The sequence below is a fragment of the Typopeltis vanoorti genome, chromosome 10, assembly GCF_054136105.1.
Source record: "Typopeltis vanoorti isolate ZY-2024b chromosome 10, IOZ_Tvanoo_1.0, whole genome shotgun sequence".
Lineage (NCBI taxonomy): Eukaryota > Metazoa > Arthropoda > Arachnida > Uropygi > Thelyphonidae > Typopeltis > Typopeltis vanoorti.
In genome coordinates this window covers 132188654-132214071 of record NC_143558.1, presented here as the reverse complement: position 1 = coordinate 132214071, position 25418 = coordinate 132188654, and the positions used below count along the sequence as shown (strand labels likewise).

Genomic DNA, 25418 nt, shown 5'->3' with positions numbered 1-25418 from the left:
CTATTGTTCTCAGATTTGGTCCCCAGTATTAGAAGGGGATAAATTGACTGTGGAAAGGGTACAGAGGCTGATAACAAAGATGGTTTCAGGACTGTACAGTTTTAGTTATGAGGATCGACTGAGGGAATATGGACTGCAGAATTTGGTGGATAGAAGAAGGAGTGGTGATATGATCGAGACTTTTAAACTGTTGAGAGGCAGTTACAGGGTAGACATTGGAGAGTTCTTTCACTTGGTGGAACGGCAGGAAGGAGCGATGACAAGGGGCCATCCCTGGAAGTTACAAAAGGAGGCTGTGTGCAAGAGGATGAGGAGTGGTTTCTTTGTGTGGAGGGTGGTTGAACCTTGGAATCCATTGCCTGAGAGAGTGTTTGGAGTGAGAACGGTCATTGGGTTCAAGAAGTGGTATGATAAACTTTTGTGTTTCTTAAAAACAACCTCCCACAATGAGTCTTTTCACTCCATGGAGGCCTGGATAATAATAATAATGTAATAATTATTTCTCTTGTGTAGTTTGTGTTGCGTCTCTTTCTTTATTATTTAATTTATTATTATTATTATTACATGACCCTTCCAAAGACTCGTTGTAGGAGGGCAGTGTACTCTATTCTGCTGCACACACACATCTCACTGTCTCCCCTTCTATTTAATTCTCCAAATAAATACACACAATGAAACTACTACCATCAACACCATCTACCACCACCAACAACAGTATTTTATGTCTGTAAATTATGTTCTCATGTCTGATTTGCCTGTTTTCAGGATGAAAAACTCGAGATTCTTGGAGAAAAATTCCTTCTATATCTGCTTGAGATCAGTTAATTCATTTTCAATTTGAAAAGCCGACATAAAGATTCCTCTCATCATTTAATTTCGTTAATATTTTGTAGGATGTTTCTTTTCTTCAATGTATACACCCAATTCTCCATTTACATGGTAGATTGGTTCCAGAAAAATCGTGTAAAAAAGAATGCACTGCACATGAAGAAATAGGAGAATGGTTCCAAATGTGAAAACCTGATATGAACAATAAGTTATTTTCAAACAAAATATATGAAAATCATTGGATAAAACTCCGTTTAATTTTAATGAAATATTTTTTATTTTAAATACTTATTTAAAGTACAGGTAACCCTCTTATAACGTGGATGTTAGGCCACAGAAATGCTACGTTATATAAATCGCGTTATGCGAGACTCAGATCACATAGAAAAAGTAGGGTTATGTTCCGAAATCGTTTTTTTTTTTTTAAATTATATGGCATATCCAATAAAAAAATATTTTTATTTAATTCAAGTAATTCGTGTAGTTTAAGAAAACAAACTATTAAATAAATGCATAGTATAAAATTATAAAAATTACAAATTGTACATCAACTTCATTGCCCATGATGCATAAATGTTTTAGGCAAAATAAAATAAAGTGCATATTTAATCTTTCATGGCACAAGGATTTGGGGATCAGTTAATAAACATTGGTTTTGTCATGTAATCACCTTGTGCATTACTACAAAACAGTAGAATAATTCTGTATTTGAAAACTTTGAATCCAGGAGCTGATCTTTCATTTTTCAAAATATAGGTGCATTTTGCATTTTTTTCCAATATGACCCGGATTCATCCGCATTGAAAACCTAGTCTGCACTATAAATATTTATAAACTTTGAGAGCTTTTTGTTTAATAAAATTTCCATCCAAAGGAATTTTCTTTTGAGTGCAATCTTCTATCCAAATCATTAGAGATTTCTCTATTTTTGCCATTAGAATATCGTGTACACAAGCAAATCTGTGAATGGTAGTCTATATATGGCCTAATCAAAGCCTTATACAACAGAACAATAATCTCCTTACTTCTACAAGTCAGTGTCCTCTGCATCATTCCCAGAATTCTTTGTGTCGTCCTCATAATTTTGGCAATGTGTCTCCTAAATTTCAGATTGCTATCCACTATCACTCCAAGAACTCTTATTTCCTCCACTTCCAACAGCATATCTCACCAAGCTTAAATTCTACATTCCAACTTTGTTTCTCAAATTTTAAAACCTTACATTTTGCAACATTGAACTCACATGCCCATTCATTCAATCTATTCAAGTATTCTTGAAAGGCCACAACATCTTCTCTACTCTTCATATTTCGTACCAACTTTGCATCATCTGCAAACAACTTAATATCCCCATCCAAATCTTTGCCAATATCATTAACATACAGGTTAAACAGCAATGGCCCTAAAACTGACCATTGAGACACACCACTAGTAACTTTCTACTTCTGGGATATTGCTTCCTCCATGCACAACTTGCTGATACCTATCAGATAGCCAGTCTCTGATCCAATGCATTAATCTAATATCCAACCCCATCTGCTCTAGTTTGACTATCATCTTATCATGCAGTAATCTATCAAAAGCCTTTGCAAAATCTAAGGATACTACTGTATATCCCTCACCTCAGTCCAAGAAAGCCATCACCTTATTGTAATAAGTAAGTAGATCACTAAAACATGACCTCACTTTAGCAAATCCATGCTGTCCATCAAAAATAATACCTTTGTTGTCAACTCAATTCTGGATCCTAGCTTTCACCATCTTCTCCAACAACTTAACCACAACATCTGACAAATAGAAATGCCTATAATTTGATTCTTGAGTTCTATCACTTCCCTAATGAAATGGCACAATCTTGCCATCCTTCCACTTTGGAACTCGACCCAGTGCAAGATTCATTTTATAAAGATATGTCAAAGCAGATGTCAACTCACTGGCACACTCTGTCAGAATACATGGTGATATATTATCAATTTTGCTCAATTCCCCATACACTTCTTGCTCACTTTAGTCAGTCTCTCCTCCACATCATCATTAACTGTTCTCGATCTCTCCATGATGTCACATTCACAAGAATGAAAGACCTTTATGAAGTATCTCCACAATATTTTCTGGAGCAGTTGTCCTCATACCATTTTCTCCAATTAGTGTCATTCTTCCATAATCTTTTTTTTTTTTTTTTGCTGGCTACATATCAAAAAAAAAAAAACTCCCTAGGATTCTTTTTGGTTTCATCAGCTAACTGCTGCTCATACTTCACTTTTGCTACCTTCACTAACCAAGTCACCCTCCTTATGTGGTCTTTGTTATTCACATGGAATTAGTTATCACTTCTCCTATGCTGCCTCCATATTTCCTTTTTTCTCTGTATCACATGCTTAATCTCTTCATTCATCCATTTCACACATACCTTATTTAACTTTCTGACACTTGGAACGCATTTAGACACTGCTTTTACTAGATAGTTCTTGAATATCCCCCCAAGCTGCATTGATCTCTTATCCAGCTAACTCCTCATTCAATGCTACACCTCCAGTCTGTCTCCTGAGCTCCTCATAATTCCCAGCCTTGTAGTTTCAGATAATCACTTCATGATCACTCTCACCAAAAGTACTCAAATGCAGTCCATCGCTTCTATACAGTTCACTTCATCTTTCAAACTCATTCCACAAATTAACAAACTGCACTCCTTTCTCCTCATACATTTCGTCTAATATATCGTTCATAATTCTTGCCCTCCATCTCATTTCACCACTGTCATACCTGGGCAACATGCTTACTACCTTTCCTATCGCACTATTCTCTTTTATCCGTCTCAACAACCTCATGATATCCAATCTGGCATGTTCTTTGTTTGCAGTTAAGTCATTTGTACCTATTACAACTACCAATCTTTTGCTCACTTACTTTTCATATCTAATGCCTCAACCACTTTACTCATTCTACCTCCAGTAAAACATACTTTGTGCATTTTCTCATCCAGCACACCTTTAATAATTGAATCACCATACAATGCTATTCGTGGATCTTTCATTACCTTTTTTTATACCAATATTATTTGTTTTTAGCATTTTCACTCTTCCATACACATCTCGAGTTCTCTTAACTTCATTCGGCATCCACATCATCTCTTGCCTCATCTTAACCAACTCTACTTTTGAACCTTGCATCATACTTTTGCTCTCATTCATTCTCTCAATTTTGTTGCCAGCCATACACACTTGGTCGCAGTCAATTATGCTTGCCACCTTATCTTTAACTGCACTATGTTTTATAAATTCCACCACATTTGCATCACTTTCATCTTTCTTACCATCGATTGTTAAGTTCAGATTGCTCATTCTCTTTTTCAAAACTTTTTTTAACATTTTTTGCTGCTCTTTTTCATCGTCCTTTTCTATCAGACAAGCACTCATCCCCCCCCCCCCCTTTGCAGCATTCTCACTACGAACACTTTCAGTTATCATCATATTAGTACTCATCAAGTCCTCATTCAACTCACACTGAAGTTTATTTTTTGAAATTCTTTTCTGTTTTTTTTTTTTTTTTTTTTTTTTTTTTTTTGGTAGGGGGATTTTTGTACTACATTAATGCTATACTTTCTTATGCTGTCTTTAATGTTTGTAAACTATTTGGGAAACTAATAAAGTAGAGCATAGTTTAGGGATGAACACGACTCCCATATGGGAGTCATGTCCGCCCTTCCTCTCATCTAAGCATGGCCTTGAAAGCTGTCGTACTTGGACTACCTCCAGACATAACCTGGCAGAGTAAACAGCAGCATGATTATTTGCCAGCTGATTGGAAAAATCCCTCAAAGCATTATCAACAGGTTTGGTTCAGTATACTTTCTGGCAGCTGGCCTACTGCAGAAATTGCTTTTCTTCTGAATCCTTGAATGGAGAAGGCACTGGCTTCCTAGTTGAATTATATGGAGTAAACTGCATGCCCAGCAAGGCCACCACCTCACTGTGTATAAGAAAAAATGCAAGAGACAGAAACTGAAGACCCTACCCTAGAGATGAAACATGGCAAGAGTCACTTCATACCTCTCTAATAAGCAGGCTGGTAGAGCTTCAGCTGGGTTAAATGACTTTCATCATCTAGAGGATTAGTTGAAATTTTCTCTAACTAGAGAGTGTATGCTTTTAAGGTGTGACACTCATCTACTCAGAATCCTGTTTCTGGAACCAAACCATGCTATAGGTAGGTAGGTGAAGTTGGCTTGGCTAGAAGAAGCTATATATTGCACATCACCAGCCCATTAATGGCCCAATTAATTCACTTTACTACTCATATTGATCATGTCTGCTCAAAAGCTATACCTATTACTAAATTGCTGTCGCTGGCTATGCAGAACTCAAACTGCTGCTAAACAAGATGCTGATCAGGCCAGTTCTGATATATGGCTCACCTTCTTGGAGTTGCATAGTGGATTCAAATGTTAGCAAACTACAGACAAGCCAAAACAAACATTTACAAATAGCATTTAATGCACCATGGTTTCAGGGGTGGCTCGTGCATAGGAACTGCAGCACCCCCAATTTTTCTCGATATATAAATATATTTATTAATTAATTTATATTTGTTTGTAATATTTAATTTTATCATCAACAATCCTATACAATTCTCTTATTTTGTATAAAAAAATAATAAAAATCCATCTTGTAGCACTTAGGAGGGCGAAGGACGCAATCAGCACTGTGTTTACCACAGTGTCATATTGCTACGTACGCAAGCATATGCATATCATAGTGAGATGTGAGCTATTAACGTAATGCAGCACTGTCTGTCATGCAGTTCCACTGTTGTTTATATGCAGTTTGCACTAGTAGCAGAGTGTTCGTAGTGCTTATCGTGCTTACTCTGTCTGTTTAAATATATGGACATTACAATTAAAGACATAACATTTGTTATAGTTTTTATTTTAGAACATTATTGGGGTTATGATAATGGATTTTATTTTTAAGTAATTTTGAATTATACCAAACTGTATCATTTTATCGATAATAAACAATATTTTTTTCACGTTTAATTTTTTTTAAAATTTTTATCATAATTTTGATATTTTATGCAAACACATATACACTGTACTTATAGTGTGTATGTATATTGAAAATTGAAAGTTGCAGCACCCCCACGATTTCAAACCATGGTTCATAGGAAATACAGCTTCACTGAGAAGCTGATACCCCTGGAGATTAAAACTTTTCTATGTGAAAAGGTCACAAAATTCTTTGCAAGTGCTGCTATTTACCCAGTGAGACTACAATGAGCATGATCCTGCTAAACATAAACATCCCGAAACCATACTGAACAAGTAAGTTTTCTGTAAACCCACTGCCTGAACCCAAAATGGGCGAGCCAAAGATTCAGTAACATTCCAAACTCATTATGGTCTACCACCTAATGGCAGACTAAAACAGATATCTCAGAACAAACATCTTGAAAAAAAAACCATACTGAACGAGTAATTTTTTTTGTTTCTTTTCTTATAAAAAAAAGAAAAGAAAAAAAAGATTTGCTGCTAGTCAATAGCCCACAATTCGCAAGCCAAGTGTTCAATGATATTCCTTAATCCAGAAATTTCCTTGCAAATCCAACAAAGGGCTAAAGGACCATAGGTCCAATCAATCCATTGTGGCAGAAAAGTTAACAGTAATTAATAGCTCAATATTCATTTATCAATCTTGTTCCTATTGCATTAGGTCAACATACCCATTGCCCTTAATTCAGTGAGCAACATATTTTATTGCACCATAAACTTATTCACATTTCCAGCTTTCAAAACACATTCTATTGGTGCTTTTCACTCGTTTCCTATTCTGTGTGTATAAAATATATGCTCTTGCTCCTCCTTTCACCACACTTGTACACACATCTTCCAGGAATGGCTTCTTATTTTCCTCCTGTCTTCTCTCATTCCAGTAATAATCCCTTTTTTATTATCTCGTCATATCCCTTCTGTATTATCTCCTTGTGAACTTAAACATCTCAGTCACATCACCTCTTTCCTGTATATTCACTATATGTGGTAGCATACATTTCATTAACCTCTCCATAGTTTCCATATCATAGTGGAAGCTATGTAAATCAGTGTCATCATAATAGTGCATGTATACTCCAACCAGATTGAGTACTTTTCTGCTTAAAGCATTACTTCTCACTTGCACAACTGCTAACTCTGTACAAATTCCAAATCCACCCAACTATAGAATGCTGCATCAAAATTCTCTCTAAAGTTGCTCGATGCTATCCAGAAGTGTCAGTATAGTTAACTGATGATCCTGCTCTCACTCTCACAGATCTATTCCAGTCCCTCATAGACATTCAGTTTCTGTCTTATTATTGTTCTACAGATACTTTCATGGACAGTGGTCTACTGAACAAGCCACTATCATTTTTCCACATTCTTCCAAAACTGTAAGAAAAAGAGCAGCTGTTAGTCAACATTCATTTATAGTCCAGCTTCGCACTTACTGAACTAACTTCTCTTCCTCCTCTTTCATTCTGTCTACCTCTGTTCTTTGGAACAGTCTTCCTCAGTGTCTTCCCCAAAGACTATGACCTTCAGATGTTCTAAAGAAAAGTGAACAGATTCCTCCTTTCCTCTTATCATCTTGCCTGTGCATGGTACTCATATGCTATAGATCTTGCAACCTTTTGTGTGTAGGTCAGATATATAAAATAAGAAAAAGAAATCAGAGTGTATGGGGAAATATTCATGGGGTTGTTAGCAGAGTTGGATGAGGGAATGGATACCATTATACTTTTGGAGTTTGCCAAGGATTTTGACAGAATTCCACATGGGAGGTTATTATACAAAGTCGAGGGAATGAGTATGCAAACATGCTAATAACATGGAGAGACCAGCTGAATGAGAAGTAACAGATAGTGATGTAACGAAGTGTGCAATGTGGAAGAAAAAGATGGTGACCTGTGCTTGGGTCACTGCTGTTTAACTCATATATGTTCTTAAGGGGAATATCCAATTATATGTTGATGATTATTCAAAATTGCATGAAGTGGTGTAAGGGACTGTCTGATACAAAATCCTTGTAAGCTGACTTGAGCAGACTGATTCTGTAGGCAAATATTAATGAGCATCATTTTAATGTTGCTAGGTGCAAGGTTATGGACAAGTAGGCCCTTTAGAACAATAGGACATTACAGGCAAGTGCTCAATGAAGTTAGACTTTGATAATGCATAGTGAATTATGGTTTAGAGGCCACATTGTTGAGGTGATTAAGTTATAACATCAAATAATTGCAATGTTGAAGAGATTATATTAACGAATAAGGAAGTTATTTTTCCACTTTAATAAGGATTTAATAAGACAACCTCTGGACTGTTGTACTCAGATATGATTGCCAAAGTTCCATAAAGATATGAGGAGAGAAAAGGAAACACTTGAAAAGATCTAGTAGCAGATAACCAAGATGATATTGTTATTATTAATATTACGTAACACCTCCAAGGAGTCAAAGGACATTCAGGGAGGACACCTACTATATAACTCTCCATCTCCACCACTTAATTCACGAACTAACTGTCACTGCCATCATCTACACCAACGTCATCTACTGCCCACCACCACTGCCACTAGTATTTTTTGTCTGTAAATTGCATGTGTTCTCAAGGCTATTTGTCTGTATGCAGAATGAAAAAACAGAGTTTCAGGGAGAAAAATCCTGCTACCTCCATATGAGATCCTACCTGTGAAAATTTTGAATATGAAGACAAGGTGTGGTCTGTACAATACAGAATAAGAGGAAATTTAACCACTCATGGTAGGTGAGGGGAGGGGAAGTGAATAGAATAAGCTGATAGCAGGCATTGTGAGGCATCTCCAGAATGATTTCAAGGAGAGGTATGGTAATTATTTAAGCATACAAAAGGTCATTGATGATTCTTTGGCTCCCTGGAAGTGCTTGTATATAATAACAATATTTGCCAGCCTGGTTGGTCAAGAGGATAGTGTATCCATTATCCAACAGACAACTAATTGTGGATATGAATCCCACTGTGAGCCTAGATATTTGTGAATATCTTTAATTGGTAGGTGATTTTCATTGTTTGGTGTGAGACCACCACTGCCCTATTTATTAACTATTTCTATTGACTATTATAGGATAAATTAAAGAGTTAGAGGCTTAAACAAAAGTGCCATATTTGGTCTGTGGAGCAAGGAAACTAAATTATCAAACCTACTTACAGTACAAATGTACAATAGGTTTATAGCCTTTCCTGTTTGGGAATCACATAAAAATAAAAATAATACCCAACAATTTTACTTCATTAAATCATAATGCTGAATTTTATGATGACATTTCAGTTATTTGCAATTATCTAGAATGGTTTTCTTGAAGTTATTATTCTTTTTCTTTTCACGGTATGATAGACTATAGTTTAAAAACCTGAATAATATATTTTCTAGATCTAACTGTTAGCTATTATTGTTTATTAAACCTAGTTTAGTTATGTCATTATTTTTTTTTTACTACAATCATAAAAATTGCACATAATATTTCATTATTAACACTCATAAAATGTGTCCAATTTATCTGCCTTCTAGGAATTTGAACAGGTTATTTCAGAAAACATTGAAGAAGATGTAACATTGGTAATTTCAGGTAATGTATGATACTAATTTAAGATAACATATTATACTACTAATTATATTAAATTAAGGTAATGCATTATACTAAAGGAAAGGAAAGCAAGCACAGTTATAATGGGAATGATAAGGCTACAAATTATAGGACAATCTATATGTCTGACATTATGGAAGATGTTGGGGACATTGATAACAGCTATATTCTCTGTGATCCTCAGCATGAGTTTGTTAAAGGGAGGGTCATATTTTAGCAATCTGCTTATTAGACAAAGGAGATACATATTCAGTGATATGCTTGGATTTTTCAAGCCTTTGAAAGATTGTCACATGACAAGCTGGTAACTAATTTGAAATGTTAATAATAATTGGAATAACTGGAGATATGCAGCTGTTTGGAGAGGATGCAAAGGCAGGAAGAATTATGAAGAATAGAGCAGATATTGTAGCCAACACAGGAGGATCTGATTAGACTGTGTGAGTGCAGCTGTCAGTTGAATGTGGAATAGTGTAAGGTCTTGAAAGTTGGTAGGCAAGGATAGGATGAAAAGTATACAATTAATGCTGAAAGTCTGAAGTGGGGCGAGGAGATCAGAGAACTGTGATTGGTGGTGGACAGAGACTTGAAGTTTAAGGACTACATTGCTAAAACTGTGAGAAAATAATAACGCATTATGGCAGTGGTGAAGAACAACTTAACATGTAGAAGCAGAGAGGTTAAGATTCCATTGTATAAAGCATTGATCATGCATATCACCTCTTTTGATACCTATCTCTTTGAGTTTGTGTAACTACCTCTCATGTGGAATCCTGTTAAATGCATTGGCAAGTAATATGGATTATCCATTCTCACTCTCCAACTCTGCTTTCATTCTATCCTAGAACGTGAACATATTGCTAAAGGGAGACCTATCTTTAATAATGTCATATTGTATTCCTTACAATAATTTCACTAAATGTCATTAGATGGTCACTCCCACCTCATTTATTTGCCACATGAATTCCCACCAGGTGATCCTGTTATGGGATTTTCCTGAGGTTTCATCTTTCTGAGGAACAGTCATTCTAGACACTCCATCATCTATCTTATTGAAGATTTATCCCTTCCATTTTCCTGGAGCTTTACTCTCTTAATAGAGAGTAAAGCTCCAGGGTGGAGCACTGTATCATTGGTATAAACTCATGTTGCTGATCTGCCTATCCCAATTCCTATCTTCAACTCATCCAGTATTACACACACATGATGTCCTCAGCATAGATATTAAACAGGTGAGGAGAAAGTAGGCATCATTGCCTGCTTCAACCCAATCAGTTCTGTCATATGAAAAGATGACTTCATGATGGCACTGAAAGAATGGAAGGTGGACTTCTCAAAACAGATTACTGTTTTGAGAAGTCGGTCTTCAATTCAGTACGTCCAAAGTATTTCAGCTTTCTTCTTTTAAAGTTCTGTCAGTTCTATCTAGGACTCATCAATTTGCACACCTTACAATAGTCTTCTGTACTACCACATCTCAAAAGCAGCTATCCCAGATTCCAAGGTTCACATCGTTGTAGTTTCTGGATTCTGTGCATACAGAATTCTCAGTTTTGTTCCTATAAGAGATAGATCTGACCTTCCAGGCTTTTCCCAGATAATCATATTTTTGCTGATATCCTAAATTTCTCCATTAAGGTACACCCGTTTTTCAGAACCCTCTCTATCTAGACTTCCTTTTAATAACCACGGTGTTCATCTTACTAGGATTGAGTTTAATTCCTCTTGTTTTTGTTGATTGCATTAATTGTGTCAAGCATTTGTCCTAGCACTTCTTTATCATTAAGTGGACCACTGTATCATTGGCATAAGCTCATGTTACTGATTCGCCTATCCCAATTCCTGTCTTGAACTCATCCAGTATTACACACACATGATGTCCTCAGCATAAATATTAAACAGGTGAAGAGAAAGTAGGCATCCTTGCCTGCTTCAACCCATTCAGTTCTGTAAAAGGAAAAGATAACTTCATGCTCTTCATCCATATACTTCATAACATGTTCAGGAAACCCATTACTTTTATTTTACTTCCCATAATTTCAGCATGTCAAATTATGAGAGAAATGAAAGTAATGGACTTTTTGAGTCCGTGAAGTAAATTACCAAAGAAAGTCCCAACTCTGTACTTCTCGGTGATCTGATCTCTTTAATATCTCGTTTTCATGAGGGATTAGACTAATAGTTCTAAACTTAGTAGTGTTATATCTGTAATTCGTCGGCTGTGTTATTGTTATATCCTTACTTTCATATAATGTTATTTCGTAAGTCGTAAGTTCAATCTTATTATACATTAATTTACTGTCTCTAGAATCTATCATTTAGCTTACTCAAAACTTTGTACAATCAAAGTCCTACTGACTACACTATTGTTATGTCGCTATCTCTCTATGTTATATCTTATTCTACCTCTATAATAACTCTCCTTCTAATCTATTGTCGTGCTCCTAAAATACTAATTCAGATTTATTTCCTCTTCGGATATTGGCAAAATTTATATTTCACTGTGCCAGCCAATATCCTATAACAGAAGAGACTCTTGTTCAGGGAAATAATTCAAAATTTAAAAGGATACACACAATAATTTATCTCATGCTAGCGCTGTGCAGATTCAGTTAGCAGTCGTAGACCGAATCTCACTTAAACAATTATATCTAAATTCCTTCCTGCAAAAAAAGGTTCAATTTCATAAGTGGTGGTTTGAATTCGTAATCAGGCATAACTCAGGTATAGGGTACAAAACATGTTTATTGGAAAAACATAAAAGATTTACAGTTATGTAAGTTTAAATACTCAATGGATCAAAATCACTCCAAGTTAAGGGTTATACTAAATCACAATGAATCAGAGCAAGTTAAATCCTTCAATTATGAAAGGACAAGATTAGGTTTAAGCAAAATACTGCTACTATATAATTCCTTTCACAAGTTACTCACAGAATATTTATTGAACACTTTCATTAATACTCTATCAATGATTACCTTAATTCTAAATTTCATTTAAGCAAGTCTAGCCATTCACAAATCACTGCCTATTTAACAACTCTTCTTTGTTCCACAAGGGCTTAATTAATTCAGTCAAATTCTCACTAAAAGTTCTCTACTAGTGTCCTTTAGTTACAACACACACAAATTTCTTGTTCTTCTAAACAAATTTTTAACATAGAACGAAAACTCTTACATTACCGGATCCTTTCAGATTTCATGCCGCCATCTCATGTAGGTCTGGATTACCGTACTGCATATTCTTCGGCTGTCTTTGTGCCTGGCGATGTACTACGCTTTTTCTTCTAATCGTTTCCGACTGTTGTGTGCTGTCTACCGCTCCACAGGAAACTCTCTCCAATGGGACATTCTGCTAAGGCTCGATTCCACATGGGCCGTCATATCGCGATCAGCTCTGCTTGAAAATCTTCAAGCATTCTCAAGAAAAGAACCTGCCGTTTGTCATTCCCGTAGTCAACTTGCCGCTCTCTCACGAATCCTCCGACCAACTCCCCCTAAAACTCAAATCCGGCACTCCAAGATAAAAAGGTCAAAAAGGGCCCCGTAAAACGGCGTGCATCGTCCTTTATTCCCCCTATTCGGGCGCCCTCTATTCAATGCAGTTTTCACCCACGAACCCCATCGTTCATGCCCCTTGGGTGATCCTACACTCTCGCTAACCTGTCCGGTTACATTATTCTAGGAAGGCGCTCTGACGTCATATTTCCGCGTAGGTATAGCCTCCATCGCTATGCTCGACTCATACTGATTATACGCGATTATTCCGGATTACTATTATAAACTTTTCTCCGAATTTTGCAGAGTACTAGACAGCTTACTTGGGAATTACAAATAACCTAACAATAACTCTCACTATATCGCACACATGGACTATACATTATTACAAAACATAGAATAACACTTTATAATTATTAGCTGATGTGCAGATATCTCCTTAATTAGTAGTAGTTTATTATGTTAAATCCTGAATAAAGAATTTACTTGTAAAGCTCTGCATTCAGGATCTAACAGTAGTCATCTTATAGTAGGTGCTATGGCATAAGAATTTGGAGGGGGAAAATGTTAGCAGTACATGGAGATGGATGGTCAAGCAGTGTTTGAAGAAAGCAGTATCAGACTGCATTACATCCAGAGTCAGGAGGATAAATTAAAGAGTTAGATGAATGAGCAGCATCATTAAACAGGAGTTCAATTAGAAGGCCACATCCAATTATGAGAAGAAACTAGTTGATCTCATTAGCCAAAGGAAATCTTAAAAAATTCTTTCACTTTGTGGCAAATAAGATGAAGAATAACTATGAAAAGATGATGTAAGTAAATTTTATGTTGGTAGGTTAAAAAAAAAAAAAATAGTTGAGTCACTGAGTGATAATTTTGTAAGGGAGTATCATCCAGATGGAGATATTGCATTATCAGATATCATATTGACTGATGTAAGAGTAGAGGTAGATGAATTGGATGAGTGCAAGATATTTACAGAACCATAATGCAGATATGGTCATGGAATAAGATGAAGTATCAGCCTGCATATTACAAGAATGTTCAAGGGAATTGACAGCAACCCTAACCAAGCTGTTTAATTTTGACCTGAGTATTTGTAAGGTGCCATGAGAATGAAATGAGGGCAAAGAGTTCCATTATATAAAGGAGGCTCCAAGATAGATGGCAAATTATAATCCATTCAGAATGTCAGGAGTAGTCATAAGGTATTGAATAAGTTGGAGAAAGCAGAATTTAAGACTGGAGTGGACAGAAATATGATACTATATAAATGCAGCATGGATTTGTATCTTACCTTAGTAATTTGCTTCCTTTTTTATAATCAAGTGACAATTGAGTTGGATAAAGAAAGTGGCTACACAGTGATACTGCAGGACTTTGCAAAGGGATCTATGTTATAAATTGGAGAATTTGAAACTGGTGATTTAGATAAAAAGGTGGCTGATGAACAAATATCAAAGATTAGTATATGGCGGAATTGAATCTAGGAGAAGATATGCAACTAGTGGTGCATCACTGAACTCACTACCTGGTTCATTGCTGTTTAATTTGTACATCAGTGATATAGGAAATATTCAGTTGTATACTGATAATGCAAAGCTACTGGCCACATATCAAAGAACTTCTCAATTCTTTTTTGGCCACAGTGGTTGTTGCCTAATAAAACCCAAGAATTTTATTCTCTTTATCTCTTCATTCCTTTCTTATTTGCTAGGCTAATTTGTCTGTACAATTCTTTCTTACTGCCCTTTTGCATCACCAGGTCTGTAGCAATATCCAGCTAAATACTTCATCCCATGCTTCTCTGCTTTGCACCATATTGCCTCAAAATCACTCCCACTATTTTCCCCTTACATCTTCATCTCAGATGGGTATAACTCCTCTGCTATTATCACCAGCACTTCCCCCCTTTCTATACCCTATCTCTTAATGAAAAACATTATATCCATGCATCTCTATTCATATCACGATGCTATCGTCATCCAATCACGTTTCACTTATTCCAAAAAAAAAGTTAATTTGTTCAAGTTCATTTGGTGAATGAACTTGAACAATGCAACAGTTTTGTTTCCCTTGTTTTGGATATTTGTATTCATAAACACACACAGTAATTTTTCTGGTTCTATAACAGATCCCACCAACACCACTTCTCAGGCATAACTTCTCTATACCTCTTGCTGGCCATTCCTCTTTCTCACCACCAATCCCATAATCCTTGCCAGCCCCATAACCCCACACCACCACCAAATCCCATGCCATTCCAATCCTACTTTCCTGCTCTCTTCCACATCACTTCTTACAGCAACTTCTGTTCATTATAATTGTTACTGTCTTTTCCAGAAATAGTCTCTCTCCTGTCCAGTTACACCAAAACCATTTAAATGCAATCTGTCTCACATGAACAGCATACTATTCATAATCTTTTCTCGCTGTTTCAACTCAACATTCATACTTGGCCCAACATGATGACTATCCTTCTTTCCACACTGTTATCTGTTACTCTCCTCAGCAACTTTCTGATACTCATTCCCACATTCTCCTTGTTCTCAACCAAGTTATACTTTCCTACTGTGACTACCAACTCTTTTTTTGTCATTTACTTCTCATATTCTATGCCTCAATCACTCTGCTCATTCTTTCTCCAGGAAAACAAACTTTGTGCATCTTCTTTTTTTATCATACCGCTAATAATCAATTCTCCCTACTGTGCCACTCATAGGTCATTCATTATTCTCTTTCCCATTTGCCATATTTTATTCCATATTTCTTCAGTCTTCCATCCATATCTTCAGTTCTCCAATTTCATTTTCTGGATTTGCTTTATCTCTTGCCTCATTTTCACCCAGTCCACTTTCATGATGAATCGCTTTCTTACTGCCATTCACTCTCTCTATCTTGCCATTAGGCACTCTCTTTCTTTCTACCATTCATGCCCATTATCTTGCCATTAGTTGCACTCATTTTTTCATTGCAATTTATGATAGCTACTATTCACACTCTCTTTCTCACAGTTTGGCTTACTTTGTTCTGTACTTTTTTCTGCACTCATGGTCTTTCTAGCCCACTACTGCTCACAATCAACAAAGCTTCCATAGTTCATAAGCACATTTCCTACACACTCATACTTGCTCACTTCTCTTATTCAGCTTCTAAACAAGAGACATCCTCAACCTCCCGATTTTCCTTAGTCTAGACATGATTAAAACTTTAATGCTAATTATATTAACCAGTTGTTTTATCAACTAATGCATGTACACAGACACACCTTTTTATTTGATTTATGACTGTTTATTTTTTATATATTTTTATTATTAATAGTTTCATTTATCCTCCACCTATAACATTTATCTGTGTATCTCATTCTTAAAGGATATTCATGCCCATAAATCCTCAGGGAATAACAGCAGCATAGACTTTTCATATTATTCATAAAAAACTAAGCTGGTTATAAGAGGGGGGGGGGGTCTGTAAAGTTTTGATAAATACCTAGAACAAAAATTATATGAAAGCAACTGATATAATCACAAGAAAGAACATATCTTAAAACCCTTTAATCCCCATGTTTCATCAAACTGAAATAATTTCTTCTTTTTCTTTCTTGTTATATCAGTTGCTTTAATATAATTTTTGTTCTAGGTGTTTATCAGAACTTTCCAGATGCCCTCCCCCCCCTTGTGTGATTATTATGTGACGAGTCAAAGGAGCATTTGGACTCATTGTGGGAGGACATGCTACTCCACTACACAACAACTCACCATCTCCTCTACTTAATCCTCCAACCACACACTACAACCATCAACACATAACAGCATTTATCACTCACCACCATTATCAATAATATTTTTGTCTGTAAATTGTGTGTGTCCTTTTGGCCGATTGCCTGTATATGTAGGACAAAAAACCCGAGTTTCCAGGAGGGAAAAAACTCTGCCATCTCTGTATGAGATCAGCTAACCTACCTTCAATTGAAAAAAAAAAAAAACATTTTTAAATCCTAGATTCTTCTCATTATGATGAGAATTGAACTTAGGTCTTTTCCAATCAAAGGGCGCAATGTCCCAATTCTTCAATTCGATCACCATTATTTTGTACCTCCTCCATAATATTTTATTTTCCAACACAGCTTGCTTGATTTCCCTGTTCATCCATTTCTATCCTACTCTATTTACTCACTTAACTATTCGTATGCAACTATACATTGCTTGTGTCAGATACTACCTTATGAATTCTTGCATTATCACATCTTTCCTGCACAGCTCATCTACCAATCACATTGATGCTAGTCGATTACACAGCTTCCCATAATCACCCATTTTATAATATATCCTTTTTGGCAGTAACCTTTTCTTGTTTCACCATTTCCCAAACAAGTACCTCATTATTACTCTTACCAATAAGCATCAGTATTAATACTTCATTAACAACTACATCTCTCGAAGTTATCACCAAATCCAAAACACTAAAACCTCCAGTTGCTTCGGTTATATGCTCCTTAAGATATTTATCCCTCTGAAATTTAACAAACTCACTCTCTTTGTCCTCATATGCTATCTCCTCCTTTCATTCTATATTCCTGTAATTAAAGTCTCTCATCAGGATCATGTTCTTTTTACATACCCAACCAATTTGCCTAAGCATTTCATAATCAGCATTCTCTAAATCCCCTTGCCTATAACAGCATCCTATCAGATATAAATAGCCTATTAATTTTAACTTCACACCACACAAATTCAAAATCGACACAGAGTATCATATTTCACACTTTGTGAAATATGATACTCTGCAGTCATTAACAGTACTCTCTCTCCTTTTTTTTTTTTCACCTTCCTATCCTTCCAGAAAATTGTATATCCTTCCATTTTTATTCTCGACATCACATTATCTTCAGACAACCATGTTCCGCTTATCCTGATTATCTTTGGGCATACCAACTCAATCATTGCTGTAAACTCAGCTTTTTTATTTTGAATGTTCCTTATATTTGTATACAAACATAACAATCCCTGTGTCTTTGAGGCCATTCTACTAACACCAACATTCTCTAATCTAGCCACTATACCACACCTCTCTCTTTTCCGTCTGACCACTTCTGTTCCACTGATCCTGACTCTGATTGTCATTCATACCTGTCTCATCCTCACCTTTATGTATTTCATCACCTTGTATTGCTGCAACCACATCTTCCTTTTGTCAGTACAACCCCTTTAGCTTTGCTATCATGCTTCACAAATACCCCTTGATCATGAACTACATTAACTTCTTGATTCTGTGCCTTCTCAGCATACAATAACCTTTCTAAATGCTCAACACCAAATCCATTCAAATTCCATCCATCAACTTTAAAGCAATCCAAATTTTCTTCAAATTCACTTCCCAGATTCACAAATTGTGATCCTCCTTTGCCTCATACAACTCAGCCATCTTGCTCTCCTTCTTAACTCACGATTATCATATCAGGCTGAATTGCTAACAACTTTTCCAACAACACTATTATCCTTTACCTTCCGCAACAGCTTTTTTGAGTCTCTACCAACATTCCTTTTTTCACCGACTATGTCATTCATGCCCACAACTACCATAAATTCTGATGCCTGCTCTTTCCTTCTCTGCAAAACATTAGTTGTTTGTTTCAGTGTTTCATCAGGAAAGCATGCTTTGTGTATTTTACTAATTTTATTAGTCATTACATGTTTAATGATCGAGTCCCCATATAATGATGCACAATGCGTCTTTTGACTCTTTCATTATAATACTAATGTCTTCCTTCTCATCTATCTCAGCTAATTTCTTCTTTAGGTGTTTAATCTCATCTTCCAGATGCTTCATTTAGCTTATTTTTATCAACTCTTGCCTTAGCTTCTACTACTGTATCTTTGTTATTATGACTAACATTTCCATGCAACCTTTTTGACTACCAGCAATACTAGTTCCATTTCAAGACACTCTAACCCAACAATACACTTTTCTCATACATAAATGCTTTTCTTCTTTTTCATTCACTCTAACAGCCCACAAATCTTTTTACAGTTTTCAGAATTTCTTCATACATGAAGAAATTCTTGCACCTCATCCATTGGGAAAAATCCAGGGCAAAACTCGATCCTCATGCTGAAGTTTTCCATGCCACAGATATGCTTTTTTTTATGAACGCCATTGGCCATCTCTTTCCTTGCTTGGTATTATGATGAAACATAGCCTGTTTACTCTAATAACCTTATATAAATTTCACACTCAAACAATTTTTTTCTGAATTCATTCTCATATTAAAATATATTTAATTTTAGTATTTACGTATATCTAACTTCATTTACAACTAGCTGATCTTTCATGAATTTAAGTGAAAAAAGAAAAAATATATCAATTTAATGCAATCAAATATTAGTATACTGACAGTCATCATTTTCACTGTTTTCATTATCCACACAGATTTGATTGGTGCCCCTTCCCTCACAGAATTTTGTGAACTGTCTATTGAATAAAGCAGAAAAAGGGCTATTTGCTAAACTGATGTATTCTTCTTAGTATTATTATGATTACCCCCAAGACCCCATGGAATCAAAGACTCATCTAGGAGATCCTTTTATCATACACACAGCTCATCATGCCATGCCTTAAACACACTCAAATTCTCTGCCTACAACACTCTCAGGCAAGGCATTCGAATCATTCACAACTCTGCATTCAAAAAACCTGCTTGTCACTCCCCTGCTCACACCCTCTTTATACAGCTTACAGGGATGACCTCTGGTTCTCCCATAATTGTTATTTAAAAATTTTCTTTCTTCCACTTGTTTCTGCCTCTCCAGTTCTGCTTCTATGTTGACATTTCTGATGACATCACTACATTCTGTACTATTGTGTTGATTTGCTCTGAACCAGCATTTCTTTTTATACAGGTCTTTTAACTTTTTCCTTTTGAGGAAAGTGTATTTCTTTCTCTATTCACTCATATTCACTCCATGTTTCAGAACTGATCTCTCTTTGTTCCATGCATTGGAATTTAAATAAGACTGGATTACAATGTGACATGTTGATGTCATGATATTTTGTCTGAGTTATTCTGCTTATAAAGGGAAGAAGAAATATAAATTTGATCAAGACCCACTACAAACAAATGATTAATGTAAGAGTAAACCTGGAGATTAGATTGTGAATCCTCCATATGTCTGCTAGTTGAGCATTGTCAAGGTATATTATCCTACTTTACCACTTCCGAGGTCACCTCCTATTTTATCTAATGTGTGGTTTTAAGTATAGTTCCAATCCTCGTTGCATCCTCAGCTTCTAAAAAACTAGGATTTCTCTTTTGCTCAAGACATTACTTCACCTCTGAATAGCTGTTAACCTTATACAAATCACAAATCTACCCAGCTGTTGAATACTGCTCTCACATTTGGAGTGAGACTCCTAAGAGCTTCTTAAAAATGCTTATCCAATATAGAGGAGGACAATTAGATTGATTAATAACTCATCTCTTACCAGCTCACTCCTCACACTTTCACACAGGCATTTGGTTGCTGCAATATATGTATTCTATAAATATTTCCATGTCAAATGTTCATCTGAAATAGCATCAATAATTCTCCCATTCAGTACTAAATCTGCTGGAACACATACAGCTGCCACCAACATCCCTTCACAGTACACCTTGGAAAAATGCACAGAACAAGTTTCTCTTTCCTCCTCCTTCATCCTTGCTATTGCTACATTGGAACAGTCTTACCCCTGATGTGTTTCCTAAGGAATATAATATACAAGCTTTTAAAGCAAATGTAAACAAGTTTCTTCTTTCCCAACCCACTACCCATACACATAGGTTGATTAACCAACCTCTTGTGTATGGGCTCAATATAAAAAAAATTAATTAATTAATAAAATAAAATCTCCAGCTACAATAATATAGTGTGTGCCACATAAATATGGCTGCAATTCATGGAAGAATCTAAGAATTGCAGCCATATTTATGTGGCACACACTACATCATTGTAGCTGGAGATTTTATTTTATTTATTTATTTTTATAGTGTGTGCCACATAAATATGGCTGCAATTCATGGAAGAATCTAAGAATTGCAGCCATATTTATGTGGCACACACTACATCATTGTAGCTGGAGATTTTATTTTATTTATTTATTTTTATTTTTTTAATGTGCTCCATCTAGCTGTTCCATTGATGGAGCACATTTATTTATAAACTTTATTACACATTGATAGTACTTCCTGTCTGTTGTCAAGATTCACCTTTCTGCATCCCTTTGGATATTACAGAATGTGGGAGGGAAGCAAGAATAGGAACCCATACTTCATCCCTGTTAGATCTAAATCAGTGGGAGCCAAATCCAGGAAGATGCCAAGGTCCTTATTCCTTATAAGGACTGGCTTAAAGGGGCGAAGCAAGAATGCTTTTCATCTTCCCCGTTATCTGTAGAGGACAGTGTAGGGATAAGGTGTTATTGAGCTATTAATTAAAGCTCTGATCATGGCAGGAGAGTAACAGCAATAGCTGAGCCTCAGTTAGAACTTCATTGGCTACAGCATTGCTATCCATTACCCTCCAAGGGTATTGGATATATTGGATAAATCAATCACCGCATCTCACGGTCGATTGATTCCCACCCTGCCAGATGCCAAGGTTGAATTAATGCAATATTCATATATCTTCCATAAACAAGTCGTAAAAAGGTGTATTGACTTATTATTAAAATACTCTGGATCAGAGATAGTTCTTGAAAGTTTTTTCACTTGATTAAAAGTAAATTATACTTTCCAAGAAATCATATTCAAGAGTAAAAGCAGATAATAATATTTGGTTAACCGATCAAGTGTTGATCAATTTTATTAATTAACTGGACCAACTAGTTTCGCCACACTTATCTGTTGGCTTCTTCAGGGCACTTACATATAGGTTTAAACACTCTCACAATTATGCGTAACTGCAAAGCCAACAGATAAGTGTGGTGAAACTAGTTGGTCCAGTTAATTAATAAAATTGATCAACACTTGATCGGTTAACCAAATATTATTATTTACTAATTTATGATCAAGAAAACAACCTTCATGATAAGCAAGTAGAGTTTGCATATGAAATATCCTAATGACTAGGCTTCTTATATGGAGAGGATGATTACTTCAAATCACTTGTGCTTTGCATTATGGGATACTAAGGCAATTGATTTGACATCATCACCCTGTATATATAAGAAGTCTAGTCATCGGTTAACCAAATATTATTATTTACTAATTTATGATCAAGAAAACAACCTTCATGATAAGCAAGCAGAGTTTGCATATGAAATATCCTAATGACTAGGCTTCTTATATGGAGAGGATGATTACTTCAAATCACTTGTGCTTTGCATTATGGGATACTAAGGCAATGATGTGACATCATCACCCTGTATATATAAGAAGTCTAGTCATAATGATACTTCTTGTGCAAACTTTATTTGCTTACACTTGCATAAAGAATTAAGCAAGACTGTAATTTCTTACTAATTATAATTTGTTAATATACTAACATGGCTATTTTCCTCTTATTCACCTGACTTCCCATCATTTTGGCATGCTTATTCTGTCTCCATATTTTAAGTGCCATCTATCATTAAAAATTTTGCTGAGCTCTTTGAAGAGTCAAAGCTACAAGAGTGTGATCTGGAAAGTTTTGATAAACACATAAAACAAAAATGATATTAAAGCAACTGAGATAACCACAAGAAAGAATATATTTTAAAACCCTTTAATCCCCATGTTTCATCAAATCGTAATAATTTGTTCTTTTTCTTTTAGGATATATAAGAAAACATCCAATTAATTAATTTTTGTTCTAGGTGTTTATCAGAACTTTCCAGATACCCCCCCACTCCAGGTTCCACTGTCCATATTCCACTTATATATAACCGAGTAGAAACCTTCCATATAATAAGAAATTATGTGGAAAACCAACCTTGGGTACTTTACTTCTGCCCAAGTATCCTGCAATGCATGCTTTTATCAGATATTCACTCTGATCTACATGAACAAACAATTATGTGCTGAATATTTGAATCATAAGCCAACCAGTTTGCATTTTATGTTGACTTGACCATAGAGGATGCTATGACAACCTAGACACCTTTAGTGCCACCAAAATGCAGCACTGAGTTTTCTCTCAGATAAGGGATCTCAGCTCATGTGCCCTCACCCTTAGTAATACACAAATCACCATTCAGGATCGTGCTTCTCTCCTTGGACTAACATTTACTTTTAGCCTCTCAAGGCATAAGCACATCATATCAATATCATCTTCAGTCTCTAAAGAAATTAAGCATTGTCTTCCACTCAAAATGCTATTTTTCACCCACCCAGCTACTAACTGTATACAAATTCCAAATCCACCATCCTTAGAATACTGTTCCCATGTTTCAGGTGAACCTAAAGGCTCCATAAAAATTGTGATACTGTCCAGAGGAGATAAATTCAGCTCATAGATGATACCATTCTCACAGACTCCCTTCAACCTTTATATTACACATGCATGATTTTAGCTCTGTGCCTGTTGTACAGATACTTCAGTGGTCACTGTTCCACAGAACTAGCAACCATCAGCAGCTGCCCATCATTCATTTTCAGTACAACTACTTACATACACACCAAGCCTGCTTCTTTTCTTCCTCTTTCATTTCATCTACCTCTGTCCTCTAGAACAGCCTTCCTCGTGAGGTATTTCCAAACAGCTACAACCTGCGACCTTCAAGAAAAATGTCCAGAAACTTCTTTCCCAATCCTCACCTGTACCATACATTGCACTGATTATGCTTATAGATTCTTTTACCTCCCATGTATGTTATCAGAATATATATATATATATAAAATAAATCCATCCATCAGTGGCTTTAACAGGCACTTAAGTGTCCGTGGCCTTCCGAGTATCCTTGGACTTCTCAGCTGCAATATGAGGATAAGGTGGTTACCCCTATACCTCCAAGTATTCTTGTCTGTAAATTGCTTGTGTTCTACTGGGTGGTTTGTCTGTTTTGAGAGACAAAACAACCTGAGTTTCTGGGTGGAAAAACTCTCCACCTCCATTTGAGACTGGATAACTCACTTTTAGTTGAAAGAAACCAGAGAAAGGTTCCTCAAGTCATGGACGGGAATCTAACCCAAGCCTTTCCAACCAAAGGGGCTTTGTCTGTACTTTGGTATAGACACTTTTATATAGTGAGCTACGGAGATTTATTATATAAAATAAATAAGTATAAAAGATGCATTATGAGAGTATGACACTCCCAAATGAAAAAGTAGTATGGAAAATAGTACTGTAATTACAATTGGTTACTGAAAATATGTATAAAACAAAATATTACCTTATTTACTGAACAGTGCCATAAACTAACTGAATGGGTGTTATATTTTCAGATATGCTTCAAGCTGTTGAAGATGAAAAGCATAATCGTGCAGAAGATTTCGTAGAAAACCATTTATGTGGAGTATGTGTTAGAGTTGTTTGCTAATAAATGTTTGAATATGATTTAAATTATTGTTTTAACTTTTAATAACTATTGTGTGCCTTATGTTAAAGAAAAGCAAGAGATGCTTTCTTTGAATTATGTTTATTATTCAAATAATTTATTTCAATTGTTCAGTTCAGTGACTCCTGTATCTATTCTATAGAACTGAAAATTGAAATTGAAAAATTCTAGAAATAGTTATCAGTCATAATTAATGTATATCATCAAGTAAGTGGTTCATTAAACATTATAAATAATGAAAAAACACTGAAACCATAATTACCTGTAATTTACATGCACACACATCTTTAAATCAGTAAAATGATTTTCAGAATTATGAGATGACATTTTTTATGTGAATCCACATGCCATGACCATTCCTACTGATGGAACCGACTTTGTCTTCTTTGGCGTGGAACAACCAGCTTCTGAACAACCAGCTTCTGAACAACCAGCCACTGTTTTGACTGCTGTTTGGATTCTCGAGTGTTATGGTGAATCCAAGTCTCCTCCGTAGTAATAAATCGACCCACAAAATCAGTTTTATTCTTGTTAAAACGCTCCAAGCACTGTTCAGAGTTTTTTCATGCGGTGCGTTTTTGACCTGCTGAGCAAGCTCAGCACCCATCTTGTGCAAAGCTTTTTCATTTGCAATTCTTCGTGCAAAATATATCATACACGTTCTTTTGAAATGCCTATAGTCTCAGCAATTTCACGCACTTTGACTAGTCAGTCCTCCAATACCATATCATGTACTTGATCAATGATTTCTGGTGTTGTTACATTATTTGGACGTCCTTCATGTGGATCATCTTCAAGACTGGTACGGCCACATTTAAACTTGGAGCCTATTTCTTAAACCCATAAACTTTTATGAGCTTTGAGCTAATTTCTTTTGGAGTTAAACCTTCTTTTACAAAGAATTTTATAACTGCACGAAACTCAACT

The 25418-nt window shown here is 35.7% G+C and overlaps 1 protein-coding gene across 1 annotated transcript in view; it reads left to right on the top strand.

Moving 5' to 3' along the window:
* Positions 1-25418, top strand: part of sac (sterile affecting ciliogenesis) — a 515109-nt gene that overhangs the window by 484324 nt on the left and 5367 nt on the right. Inside the window, exons 18-19 of the mRNA XM_090399395.1 lie at positions 9405-9462; positions 24379-24449. Of these exons, the coding sequence (XP_090255521.1) occupies positions 9405-9462; positions 24379-24449 (129 nt within the window). The remainder of the gene's footprint in view (positions 1-9404; positions 9463-24378; positions 24450-25418) is intronic.